General features: G+C 49.3%; 1 protein-coding gene across 1 annotated transcript in view; it reads right to left on the bottom strand.

Moving 5' to 3' along the window:
* The window catches only part of ANOS1 (anosmin 1), a 187,824-nt gene extending 174,190 nt beyond the window's left edge, over positions 1 to 13,634 (bottom strand). The window contains exon 1 of the mRNA XM_028114947.2: positions 13,428 to 13,634. Within this exon, the coding sequence (XP_027970748.1) occupies positions 13,428 to 13,634 (207 nt within the window). The remainder of the gene's footprint in view (positions 1 to 13,427) is intronic.
* Positions 13,635 to 14,376: the final 742 nt, after the last annotated feature.

The following is a 14,376-nucleotide window of genomic DNA, read 5'->3' as shown; positions in this document are numbered from 1 at the left end:
GGATATCTGCTGTAAGGCAGTCTCACCTCTAAATATGTTTTCCTATGGTCAGTGTAATACTTAACAAGTGAATACATTCCATCCAGAATTTTTTTAATTTCTCTGCAGCTGTGGAGGACATGATCTCATAATCCCGGATACAAAAAATGTACACACAACAACAACACAGGAAAGATGTTCCCTTTCTTTTAGATTCTGGCCCAATGGGAAAATAACTTCCCAGATGTACGCCATTTCTGGAATGATCGGCAAACGGGTTTGGCTGTGCTGCTTTCAAAACGGTACAGCCAAGTGTCAAAATAAAAAGAGGCCCGGGGGGCGGGGGGGGCGGGAGGGGGGAGAACAGAAAGGGAGAATGAATTTCTACTCAAAGATGTGCTGCAGAACTCCACCAAACCTTCGCAGAGGGCCCACTATGGCCCAGGAAATAAGAAAGGAATTGTAGGTTACATACGTTAGATTGTAAAGGCACAGTTCTTGTCCCAAGGGGTTGCGATAGCCCAAAACACAGAAGAGAAAATGGGAAACAAAATGCCCACCTTCCAACAATGACCGCTTCTAATGGTGGACATGGTCTTAGGTTATTGCTCTGCACTTCCTTGCCACTGAAGAAATGTAAAGGCATCACAGTTACCAAAACACAGCAGAGCAACCCACCTCCAAGGTTTTTCTCCTTCTTTCAGAAAGTAATCAGGAGTGCCTGGGTGAGGCAGTCGGTTAGGCATCCAACTCCTGGTTTCGGCTCGGGTAGTGGGATTGAGCCCTGCATCGGGATCCGAATTAAGCAGAGTCTATTTGAGATTCTTTCTCCCTCTCCCTCGACCCCTCCCCCACCACAACTGTGCTCTCACTCTCTCAAATAAATAAATCTTTTTTAAAAAAAAGTAATCAGTAACTTCTGTATAAACTTGGCATTCTTATAATTAACAGGCTTCATTTCAACTCTAGGAAGCGAGCCCCAAGTTTGTGCTATGACGCAATCCGTAACTTTCCCTTTTCTTGAATCACCCATATAGCAGGCCTGTCGGGCAACCCTGGTTCAACCGCGGGGCCTGAATACCACTGGATCTCCATATAGCTGGGGGTGGTCTTCTGCTCACTTCATAAAAGGTTGTGCGCAAAGCACTGCTCACTAGGGGTTAATAGCCCATCAGCGAGGGATCCCTGTTGAAAATAAGTAGCTTGCCGTGAAGGACGGGCGGTGGAAATCAGAGTTATCGCAAAAGAAACTGCTTGCGTGCAAGTTTGTTGGGAAACATTTCTACATTTCCAAATGCGGGGGATATTATTATTATTATTATTATTCCCTCATGAGGGTAAAGGGGCTTGGTATTTGCATCGTACAGGGATCTGCTCATCAGTTGGAAAGCAAGCTAACGGCCCTGAAATGCCAAGCTCCTTGGCCTATTTGGTTTCTTACAACAGCACTTGGGAAACCTGTCCTGGGCACAGGACGACGTATTAATATAAGGTGCGTACCCTCTTTTAAATCTCTCCTGGCATTTTGCGTTTGCACGTCTCTTTGTCAATTTTCTTTGCAGTCCACGAAGTGTCACACTTCAAAAGACTGTCCTTCCTTGCTGTGGTGTGGGCACTTAGAGACAGGAGCTGAGACATTTATTTAAGCCTAAAAAAGAGCTGTCTCACCAAACGGCCAACAGACACATGAAAAAGTGCTCCACATCGCTCGGCATCAGGGAAATCCAAATCCAAACCTCAATCAGATACCACCTCACACCCGTCAGAATGGCTAAAATTAACAAGTCAGGAAACGACAGATGTTGGCGGGGAAGCGGAGCAAGGGGAACCCTCCTACACTGTTGGTGGGAATGCAAGCTGGTGCAACCACTCTGGAAAACAGTATGGAGGTTCCTCAAACAGTTGAAAATAGAGCTACCATACGACCCAGCAATTGCCCTACTGGGTATTTACCCCAAAGATACAAATGTAGGGATCCAAAGGGGTACGTGCACCCCAATGTTTATAGCAGCAGTGTCCACAATAGCCAAACTGTGGAAAGAGCCAAGATGTCCATCGACAGACGAATGGATAAAGAAGAGGTGGTATATGTACACAATGGAATATTATGCAGCCATCAAAGGGAATGAGATCTTGCCATTCGCAACGACGTGGATGGAACTGGAGGGTGTTATGCTGAGTGAAATAAGTCAATCAGAGAAAGACATGTATCATATGACCTCACGGATATGAGGAATTCTTCATCTCGGGAAACAAACTGAGGGTTGCTGGAGTGGTGGGGGGTGGGAGGGATGGGGTGGCTGGGTGATAGACATTGGGGAGGGTATGTGCTATGGTGAGCGCTGCGAATTGTGCAAGACTGTTGAATCACAGATCTGTACCTCTGGAACAAATAATGCATTATATGTTAAGAAAAAAAAAAGAAGAAGATAGCAGGAGGGGAAGGAAGAATGAAGGGGGGGAAATCAGAGGGGGAGACGAACCATGAGAGACGATGGACTTTGAAGAACAAACTGAGGGTTCTAGAGGGGAGGGGGGTGGGGGATGGGTTAGCCTGGTGATGGGTATTGGCACGTTCTGCGTGAAGCACTGGGTGTTATGCACAAACAATGAATCATGGCACTCTACGTCAAAAACTAATGATGCAATGTATGGTGATTAACATAACAATAAAAAATTTAAAGAAAAAAAGAGCTGTCTCTCTCAACTATGTGTTACTAGAAAAACTAAACAAGAGTCGATGCACGCACATGGCATGAACCACTTACACTAACCCAGTAGGAACACAGTGAATAGGTAAAACCACCTTGAACCTGAAAGCTTTATTCTTGTTTGCATTTAGACTTTCTCAACTGTCTCAGCCTTTCTTTCAGAAAAGCTGTCAGTAAGTCACCTCCCAACTAAAAATGTAACCCATCTGGTTTGTTTTTAGATAAGTACGTCACTTGCATTACAGGGAGTAAGGAACACCAAAAATAATTCTATGTGTTTCAAACATATGAATTATTAATGCATTATAAAATTATAGTGGATTGAAAAATGGTGTAAAAAATAAGGGGAAAAAAATCTCTGAGGTTCATAAGTAAATGAATTCCCAATATTTCTCTGGTCCCACATGCCGGTAGGATTAATGACATTTTTGGAAAGTGATGAATTGCTTTGCAAAATTAGTGTTTCTTGTTTCATTAAAGGGACCCTTATATTTTTATTTCTGGGCTCATACAATCATCACTTCTTTGGACATAGCAGACATTAACTATGAAACTTTAAAAACCATCAGTGATAATTAGATGCTAAATTAAGGGAAACCAGCATTTTTGTTGTCTGGAGGTAACCTGAGATCCTGCGCATACCGAGCAGGAAAATGCACTTCCCCAAGATAAAGATTCGGATCACCATACATCATACAATTTAAGTGGTGACACCTTACCCACCTGACCTCTCAAAGAAGGCAATATGAAAAACAAAATTATGTATTTTTGAGGTCACTGTCATAGAGTATTTTCTCAAGTTGGTGGGATATTAGTAACTCAGAGAGTAAAAAGCTTATTAAGTGACAAGTGTTACAGTTTAAAACAAAAAGGTAAGTACAATGTGAATTTAAAGTTTCCCCCTCTTGATAGGCTATTGTTTCTCAGATTCCCCTCAGGACAGATTTGAGCCCTTGGGGTATGAAAGAACCCTAATTTGTCACCACGATCTTTTCATGTGCAGCCCTCCTCACTGTCCAATTTTTGTATCTTACAGAGAGGCTGGAAAGAATCATAAAGTATAAACACACTCCCAGAAGCAAAACAAAAACAGAGCCCGTGCAGAAGGCACAGTGAGTTCTTGAAAATAGCTGTCATGTACAGACGAGCTACAATCACCACTTGCAAATACTCCAAATATGTCCCACCACCATACAGAAGGGCAATGGCAGCCAAGAAGCAAGAACAAGGCTGAAGTCCCCAGACCGCTGTTCCTCCCAAACTCAGACTCTGTGACATCAAGGAGCCCAGCTATTTCCAAAACATTTCTGCAAGGATCACAGTAACACTCTGCTATTTTGCTAGACGAGTCAAAGTGGTGGTGGACAGAAACAAAATCCACTTACAGGAGAAAAACAACTCTTCATCTATGAAATTATGATTGTGCATTAAACCATCACGTAGGAGGATTTTAAATGATACATGATTCTTATAGTTTCTTTCTTCACTTCAAAACTCTTTGCAACTTTTTGCTTCAACGTCTGTGTTGGTCTCTCTCTCTCTCTCTCTAGCAGAAAATAAAGCTTTGGAGGGCAGGAAGTACATCTCGCTTATGCTGGGTTCCCTAGAACCTAAGATACTTGAATAGGAATACCTCCCTCAAAAACGCCATGATTCTCAATTACATGACAGTTGGTATTGCCACTCGGTCTTCTCTCACTGGTAACACCCTGAGCAGGGTCATTTTATATAAATATGTGGGAATATGACAATCAGTGCTTGAGTTTTTGCTATAAAGCCTTGGTTACCTTGCTTCCAGACCTTCAGTTTCCTTATCTGTAAAAGAAAAATAACACTTGTGACCTCACAGAGTTGCGGAGGAGGTCAAACAGATACTTAATGTGAAACTACTTTGTCAACACCAAGACACTGTAAGATGCAATGCCAAATACGTTCTAACCTGTGGCTCAGTAACTGAGGAGAGTTTCTTAGTTTGGGTCCGCCCCCGCAAGTTCAGACTGGGGTCCTGTTGTAGGCACAATGGCGAGGCGATGGAACGGGCAGCCTCCTTCTTACGCTCATCTGGGGCTCGCTCTTAGGGGCGCTGCAAGAGCTCCATGAAGATCAGGTGAAGAGCATTAGACCTGCCACAGTGTAGCCTATGGTTCAACCAGAGCAGCAAGAACCAGGAAGAAGAGCTGGACACACACCTCCAAGTGGTAATGGCCTGGGCATGTTCTTAATCTGATCTGCAGAGCAAGGGACGTGAGCTTTGTTACAGCTCCCAGGGACAAGTTCCCAAACGCTGGCTGCTAGCCGAGGGACTGATACTCTATCCTGTCCGTGAGGAGGACTCAGAGTCCCCAACAGACAGACCAAACTGTTGCAAGACTCTGCACTCACTCACGCCGGTCGCTCTGGGCTGGAGTAACCCAAAGTTTGCGGTTCAGCTCAAGTGTCATCTCCTTTAGGACGCTTTCCCTAAACGGATATAGGCTCCTTCCTCAGAGAGCTCACACAAATAACTATCCTTGCAGTCGCGTGCGAAACAAAGCTGCTTACAAGTCTCAGCCCCCACTAGACTCTAAGATCCCCATGAGCAGGGATCTTAACAGTCTATCTTTGAAACGGCTGCAACCTATCCATATTAGCTGAAATAAATGGAATGGATTAAAGCAGTGTTGTTGCTTTCTTTTTTTTTTTTTAAAGGGAGAAACAGAATGAGCATCTACAGTCTGTGATGTACATTAAAATGAGCCATAAACACTGCTCCCATATTCCTTTCTTTACTTATTGGCTATCAAGGGTAACTACTTTTATCCAACTTCCTTTACCACCAGGGAAAGTGCCTCCACTCACCATTTGGAACCAATGTGTGAACTCTAAGGATAGAGAGCCAATTCTAGGTCCTGGGGGAACGTGGCTCCCTGGCTGCTTGCTGAATAAATCCCAAGCTGGTTAATACCTGAACTAACTGCTTCTCTTTCTCATCTTCCCAGACCTGCAGAGGTACCGCAGTTAATGCTGTCCCCTCACCCCATCAACTGTCCACCAGCCATACAACTATTTCAAGCTTGCTTTAACAGTACATACATTTCACACGGACAGTGAAGGAGCATGATGTGCTTATTATATCAGGCTCAAAATTTGAAACCTTTTTCTTCTTTTTTTTTTTCACTGAAATCATCGGGAGATATAAACTAAATCCAAATAAAATGTTCTGCCTCTAAGTGCTTCTTCATTTAGAAGTTGGTTTGTTTTTTTTTTAATTTGTATAAAATCTCAGGATTTCTTTTTAAAGGGACAGCGGGAAAAAGTCTGAGCTGAGAGTTCTGAAAGCTGGTTCTTTCTCTGCTTCTATCTACTATCTGTATGTGCTTGAACGAGTCATTTCTAAAAGCATCAGGTTGTCCAATCTGAAAAACAACCGTGTTGAGTTAGATCAGGAATCTCTTAAGGTACGTAGGTGTCTGAGACTGGGTTTCCTAGAAGCAGAGGCTGAAAAGGGTCTTCCTGCATATGTGATATATTAAGGGAAGCCCTCCGTGGAAACAGAGAAAGAAGCAGGAGAATGAGCTAAGCAGGGAAGGGATCTCAGCCGGAGACCTGCAGAAGCCTGGTCCCATGCAATGCTCTGGAGCACAGATTGCACCGAAGAGTTATTCCCACAGGGAGCTGGCCTCCTGTGGCCTCCAGCAGGGAGCCGATGGCGAGCTTTGCCCTCACCAAGGGAGGAGGAGACACTGCTTTGCTGGCAAGAGGGCGCCCACCGGCAGAAGGTTAGTCTCTAAGGGCGAGCAGCTGTAAGCCATTAGCAGCTGATACAGGAGCTGGGGGTTAAAGAGGTGAGGGACAGAAGGTCAGCAACAGCATCCACCGAGAAGGAATAGGTGTCTATGACCTATGTTCAATATTTCAGAGAATCCAAAAGAAATTACACGTTTTCCTAAGATGATGGTCCACAGGTAACTAAAAGGTCAGGAAGACGTCTTTATCGGTCCGCTCTGTGATGCGGGCGACCTCCTGCTGATCTGAAGCTTGAAAGAGTTAGGGGTATCTTTGATTAATGTCAAGAGGAAAAACTAGGTCACACTTAACAAATGCCATATGTTGATAGACTACACACTTCCACACTCTGGGGTCCAGAGTACGTGAAACAGTAATGTGCAAGGCAGCCGACGCTGGAACTCGAAAGGTCTGTGAGCTCAGACAAACCTTCCAAAGGGTAAAGTTATGCAGCAATTTGCACAAGGGCACTGCGATGGGGGCATTTGCAAGTTTCCCGGTCCTGTTTTTCATATATAAAATGCATTCTGATCATATCAATATGCTGTTCTGATTGTAGTCCAAGCCGCCACCCTCAAAATTGTGTGAGAGGAAAATCCTGTAAAGCACTGCCAAGTTATGCAAAGGAACCTCTCCATGCCTGAATTAATACAAGCAGAGCCCACTAACCCTTTCATAAGCTTCTCCATCCCTACAGTTTTGCTGTTTAGAGGTTTTGTGTTTTTTTTGTTTTTGTTTTTGTTTTTTTTATGTAATCTCTACACCGAACGTAGGGCTTGAACTCAACCCTGGGATCGAGAGTCGCAGGCTCCACCCACTGAGCCAGGCAGGCGCCCCCTAACCCTACAGTTTAATACCCATTTCGCAGACATATAGGAGGATAAGTTATACCGTACGATCTGGGGAATCCATTTCAAAGAATAACAACCTCCTAATTTATGATTAAGCTTTTTTATGTGGAAACACACCAACATTAACTTTTAACTCTTTTAAATTAGGCCTTCAGACACACATATATGCATGTAGGGTATCATATGTAAATACATACAGATGTATATGAATATATACAATATTAAAACATATACAGAAGTATTTATTTCCTAATGATACGGTGCCCAAAGAAATGAACAAGTCAGTGTTTTTTAATGTGTTTTTTAAAATGTTCTATAATAGTGACAATAACACAGACTTTTAAATCGCATTCAAGGAGAAACACACTACAAACCAAAGATATGCCATGAATAGCCTAGTGTTTAGTTTTGGTTCAATTCAGAAATTCTTAGAAACACAGCCAGAGATCCAGGGAAGCCAGACCAGGAATTATCAAGGCCAAAGCTGAGGAGGGCCCTTCTTCCAGGGACTCTCTAAACGCCTGGCCATTCTGGCCTGTCACTTAAACTCACTGCAGGGCAATGGGACATGCCAGGGCTGGGTAAATTCACCACAAAAGTGCGCCTCCAAAAGTCTCTGAGCCTAGGGGCTGATCTGTGGCTGCTAAGGGTTTTTGATGTGATAATTGTTTATTTACTTTTCCTTGGACGAGAGGCTGGTCTTCTAAGTAGAATGAGCTAATCACCAGCTTAGTTCTTCCCTTTTGCCAAAACAAACAGCTTCCCCTTACTGCTGGGAAAAGCCTCTGATCTCTCTCATCAGCTACCTAAGCGGGCCTATCCATGGTACTTTATAGGGTGAATAATGTCCCATTAAGCAAGAATCTCTTACCACTAATAAAATTCTAGACCCATAGGGCCCAGGCTGCCAGCAACCTGCTACTTATCTTCCAACACGAAGATCCCGAGCAGTGCCGAATTCTGGCAAAAGCAGCAGACACACTCGCCCCTGCTCTGTTGCACATTGGCTACGATTTGTTCTCAAGTCCTATCCTCTCGAGCCTCCTTGGAGAAAACACAGGCCTAGAAAGAGCAGGTTCCAGGTCTCCTAATACTCAGTGCACTGACTCTGTCTTTAAGGCTCTGACACTGAGCTGCATGGTGGTCTCTGCTAGGCATATCCCAACTAGCCTAAGAGAGGGAGTCACTCTTAAGTTAAATGAGATTCGCTGAGAAAGAGTTTATTTCAGACAATATTCCCTCCTTTCCCTCTTTGACATCCTAGTGAAGCTGAAAAAATTAGGGTAGAGGTTATTCCCAAGTGAACATTTCTCAGCATCGTAAGCTTGAACGCTGTGGAAAACCCTATGAGGAACCCCCAGGGCAAGTGGGCTTAAGCCCTCCCAAGGGTTCTGCACCCTTGAGGTACAAAAATCCACACCAGGGCCGCTTCATGGACATACGACCAATGCATGTGGTCCATGCGCAGGGGGACCAATGCCTGGGGTCACCATATTGGAATCTCAATGATTGTATCCTGAGTTGGTGTTTCCTACGGGCAGTCTGATGGAATACCAGAGCTTGTTCTGGAGGCTTGGAGCCTCGGATCACGCATGATCCTGCCTCGCACTGCTCCTTCACCTCCCCCAGGAAAGGTTCTCGGCTCCCCACTCCCTTGTCCCTGGCACCCCAGTCTTCACCCAGCCTCTCCCTCCCCACTCCTTTGCCCTAAAATGACTGTCACACTCCGGCCCCTGAAGGGACCTGGACAAGGGTCTAAGGAGGGTTTGATGCATGCCTGAGGCAAAGTGTTCCAGAACACAGTGATGGCTGTCTCATCTCATGCGGGAAGCACCACCCTGCGTTTGGTGGGTGGGCAGCCAGAGTCCCAGACTCCCAGGGACGAAACCCATCCCTGGAGCAGGTTATCTACTTGCATCCCGTGAGGAGGCTGCAGTGGACTTGGGGGTTGCCCATTTGCTGTCGTCTGAACAGGAGGAGGGGGAGATCCCTGGCTCGACTTCCTGAGGACAACATCTGGAACAAAGTGGTCTAGAAGCTTGCAGAAGAGGGTACCAAGCACGTGTTATGTCTGAGCAAGCATGTATGCACCTGGCAGACCGCAAGTTCCCGTGAAGGTCTATTAACATCCTGCAAGATCTTCTTGTGGGACTGGGCACGCCACACAGTGTGCCCCCTGGCGGGGGGTGGGGGGAGCTCTCTCTTCCCTGTTCTCACCTCCCTGAGTCTTGCTTGCCCCTCCAGCTATCTCAAAGCACGCTCCAGGACAGGAAATAGAAATTGTGAAATGCCGGTGATTCTGCATACAAGTGAAATGCTCTGACATTTGCGCGTTAACACTGGCACCGAATAATATGAAGACGAAGAATAAAATCCATACTAATCACTTAATTTTTAAATTTTTCTTTACTGAGAACAGCACTGAGTAGCAAATCTGAAACACCGATGGCAAATTGCAAGAGCGACAGAAGAAAGAAAAAGCGTTTCATATTTTAGTTCCTTTAACAACACTCTTTTTTCTTGCTATTTGAAATACTGGACCACACATTTTCATTTTGCCCTGAGTCCCAAAAATTAGGTAGTCATTCTTGAAGTAAATTAACCAGTTAACCAATAAAGTCCTAAAAATAAGAACAAAACCTAAAACTGACAGCCACCCTCATTCGGAACCCAGCTCCACTGTCCATAAGCTTTGTGAGTAACCTACCTTCTCAGCACCTGTTTGCTTATCAGTTGGGGAACAAATGGTACCTTCCTTATGTGGCTGCTGTGCAGATTAAATCAACTAGGACTTGCAGGACACCTAGAACAGAGGCGGGTACTTATTAATCTTCCCGTTAGCATTAGCTCCGTTGCCACCGTCACTTTCATTATCCCCAACATGGGCTAGCATCTCCACCTTGCTGGGCAGGTACTTATCTCCCATGGGACACGCACGAGAGGCTGGAAGTTCAGGAAGGTGATCTGCCCAAGCCCCCCATCTGCAGAGTGGCCGATGCAGAGCAGGTCTGCCTCGTTCCAAAGCTCACGTCCAGACTCCACAGCCCAGATCTCCTGTCCATTTCACGGACAGAAGGACGTCCTTCCCAACCACCTCTGTTAGTGGGATTTGAAGGACGTTGTGCATATGGTATGTGCAAACTTGAAATGGCAACGTGCCCAATGCCCTGCACACGGGGCTGGGAATGGATATCCTGCGAGGTGTTAACTTGCACTGTTTCTTTTCATGAATGGGGCCAGCATTTAGTAGGGATGTGATGCCGTTCAGCCATCCGTCTCCCTTTCAGTATGAAATTCTGAACTCTTCCATGTCAGGGGCTGTGCCAGATAATTCAGGAATCTCCGCCCCCCCCCCCCCCCCCCGTCACCATTCCCCTCCCCATGCATCAGTACTGAGTCGCTTGGGCGTTCAGGCTGGTTGAGGGCTGCAGGGCTGACAGCTGAAGCCCACCCGCACCGCCGAAACAAAGACACCAGGTGAGCACCATCTACCTGCCGCCCTACAGCCTCGCTGCTGCAGGGCTGGGCGGCTGGAAAGCGTGGGCAATTAGGGTTAGAGACCGTTAGATTCCAGCCTCCTCTGCAGGCCTGCCACTCCAGGGCACTGCCCCCCCCCCCTCGCCCCCGCAGCTCCGAGTCTCTGTCTACACCGCGAGCGCATAGGTTCGGGTCTCCATAGGCGAGCCCTGGCGGCGTCACCTCTAAGAGTCCACACGCTTGGCTGGCCTCAAGGGAGGAGACAAGCCTTCTTCCATCCTTTAAAAGATGCCTAGAACTGTGCGAGAGAAGTTGAAAATGGCCACCTGCTCAAGAAACAGCCTTCTGCTGGGGCTTCTTTGCACAAGTGGGTGGGGTGGCCCTGAGAGAAGGGGCTCATGCACAAGCTTGGTCTCGCCCCACCTTTCCTGCCTGTTAATAAATTCCACGTGCCCCATAAGGAGCCGGCATCAGCCTGACTCCTCCGTAGTCCTCTCCCAATTATTTAACAAGGGGGAGGGACAGGGAAGCTTGAGGGTTTATAAGGAGAGTGTGTTGCTGCCTTTTCAAATCTTAAGAAAGCATAATCCCTGCAATTTAGGTAAATCAGATAGGCATTACCAGGTTAGGGTTAACCCGCCACGAATGGCTTGGCAACTGATGGCAAAAACAGCAGTTATTAAGTCCTAACAGTAATTTGCAGCTTATTCCAGCCCAGCTAATTAAAATGTAATCAGGATTGTGTGGCAATGTGTATTCTGTCAGCAGTTTTTCTTCCGAAGAGAAATCATGCCAGGAGACCACAAGAAAAGCCTTTCACGGGAATTGGCTTGATCTAAACTGCTTCTTTAGCCGCTTAAACTGCTAAACAAATAAATTACAGCAACTGACAATTCAATAAGAAAAGAAAGAAAGAAAGAAGGAAAGAAAGAAAGAAAGAAAGATACTCTTTCTCTCCAGGAATGGGTCACTCTGTTTTGTTTTCTGTTGATGAAACAGCAGTGGAGCATCTTCTCAGGAGAGGGACTGACAGAGCAGGGCAGAGGGCGGATTTGAAACCAGGTGGCTGGGGAGGAGCCCTCTCCAGGATGTCCGCGTAATTTCAGCGCAGGACGCGAGCACTCGGGTTTCCCTTTCCCTAAACAATCAGGAGGCACGCAGAGTGTGCCAGCTTCTCGGAAAGCCACTACAGGTTGCTTCCTTAAGAACGCGCACTCCCGCACACGCAAACTTCGCGAGCTAGTGCAATCTCTGAAGATCCCAACCGTGAGTGCTTGTGCCATTGGGCGCCAGCTTTCATTAGCTCCCAGGCCGGGACGAACACCCTTAAGGGTACAGAGATACGTCCCAAACTCCACCGTCATTACAATCACCTGCTTTCACAGCTGAAAACCCAGGGCCCCTTGGAAAGCTCCCTTTACCCTGACCAGGCGGGAGGGGCGCCCAGTTTATTTCCTAAGATCAAAAACCTGCCAAAGAGTCCCGAGTCTGGCCTCCGCAGTCCTGCCCTGCGGCAAGAAGGAACTTAGAGTCTTGGAACAGGTGAGCCGCTTAGAGGCGAGAAGGCCAAGTGGAGAACGACGGCCCTCGAGAGAAATAAGGCGTCTGCGTGAATGATTTCAGACTGCGCGCACTCGGATCGGCTGGGAAAGGCAACCCAGCGCGCCTCCGCAGAGTCCTCAAGCGGCGCAAACGCGCCCCCAGCATCCCGGGTTCCCACGCACGACCTGCGGGGGCCCTCAGCGCTGTCGCTCCCCCCCCAACACCAAGGGTCCCGCAGTCCACAGGCAACAAGCGTGCGTCCCCCTGAGCCCCCAACATTCACATTCACACACACGCTCTTCCACACTCCAGCTGAAAGGACCTACGAGGGCTGGGGTAAGACACCGACCCCAGGACGCTTCTCAGGGCACCCATACGCGGCCCTCTAAGTCCCGTAAGCCGCCCCCCCTCCCCGAGTCTCTTCCCTTACTCTCCACACTCCCCACCGACTAGACCTAGAAGCTCCGGGGCTCCGAACTGGGGAGCGCACAGCTACCACCACCACCACCCCCTCCCCAACACACACATTCTGGAAACACACGACTGACCGGGAAACCCCTGGGGCTCCAAGGGTGGGCTGCGAGCTCCGGGCCCGCCGAAGGGGAAAGCACCGCTCAGTAGAGACAAAAGTGTCGACGCGCGGGCACCTGCGGGGCTGGGCGAGTCGCGCGGGTCCCCGGGCGCAGCCGGGCGCGCCTCCCGGCCTCGCTCACAAGGGCTGGCGGCACCGAGGGCCCCCGAGCGCCCGGGAGTTTGCGGGACTCGCCACCAGCCCGGAGTCCCGCGCGCGGAAGTCCTGGGAAACTAACGAACGCTCACAGCCACGCTCGGCATCTGCAAAGCCGCTCTCCCTCCCCACAGAGAGCGCCTCGCGCTTTCCGCGGGCAAGAGGGGAGTTGGGGGAAGATGCTGCACGTTTCTCTTTCCTCTCGGGAGCAAGGAGGAGGCCGGAAAGGAGGGTTCGACCACCTCGACTTGGGAGATTCACGCCGAAGGAAAGCGGGATCTGCCGGCCGAGCCCGGCGAGAAGTTTGGGCGCCGAGGCTGGGAGGCAGGCGCCGCGCGCGCCCCCCGCCCCGGTCGGCAGCGGCGGTTTCCGTACCTGGAAATGCTGGAAGAAGGCGGAGATGCGCGTGATCTGCAAGCTGAGGCACCTGGAGGAGCAGCGGGCGCGCTGGACGCTCACGGCCGACAGGGACTCGTCCAGCCGCCGAGCAGCCGCGGCGCCGGGGCCGCCAGCCAGGCAGCCCCCGGAGGCCGCCAGCCAGAGGCAGAGGGTCAGGGCCGCGCCGGGCGCCCCGGGCACCATGGCTGCGGGTCGGGGGCGCGGGCGCCGGGCGCTGGCCGAGGCTCCCAGCTCCGCGCCGGGGCCGCACTGCCGGGAACCTCGCGGCCGCGGCAACTCCGCCGCAAAGTTCAATCATTCAACTCCAGCCCCGCGCCCTCCCCGCCAACCTCCTCCCTGCTCTGCCTCCAGGGGTGGGGAGAGGGTGACAGGCGGCCGCGCCATTGGCTGGAAGGAAAGTGAGTGACAGGGGGGCCGGGCGGAGGGCCGTGGGCAGGTCTAAGGGGCAGCGAGCCCCCGCGCTCAAAGGCAGGGCGGCGCCGGCCGGGTCTTCCCGGTGCGCCCCACTCTGGGCGGTCGGGCTCCCACGCAGGCTCCCCCACAGTCCGCATTCTCCCCAGCCCCCACCCACCCCCACCATCCAGCCAAACGTCAGGTGTGAGCGAGCCCGGGCCTGGGATGCAGGTTGCCCTCTTGCAAAGGAGGGCCTCGGGACCCCCAGGGGCGACCAACCTGCCTAAGGAAGGACGCGGCGCCTCAAAGTTGTTTCCTCCCCAGGTTCTACCCCGGGTCCAAGCTTCGCTCCTACTTTCACATATTTGAATTTCCTTTCATTCCCAAGGAGCAACTGATACGGATGTAAGAGGAGGCAGAAGCCAGGCAAGGTCATTTGACTGACATTTCCCCCCCTCCCCCCTCCCCCGCATTTCTTCCTTTGTTCTTGCTCCCTTCTTTCCTAATTACTACGCGGAAACCGATCTGAGTG

Source organism: Eumetopias jubatus, unplaced genomic scaffold (assembly GCF_037043125.1).
Source record: "Eumetopias jubatus isolate StellerSeaLion01/CBP00866 unplaced genomic scaffold, mEumJub1_p1.0 scaffold_11, whole genome shotgun sequence".
Taxonomy (NCBI): domain Eukaryota; kingdom Metazoa; phylum Chordata; class Mammalia; order Carnivora; family Otariidae; genus Eumetopias; species Eumetopias jubatus.
This window is presented reverse-complemented; position numbering and strand designations above follow the sequence as displayed.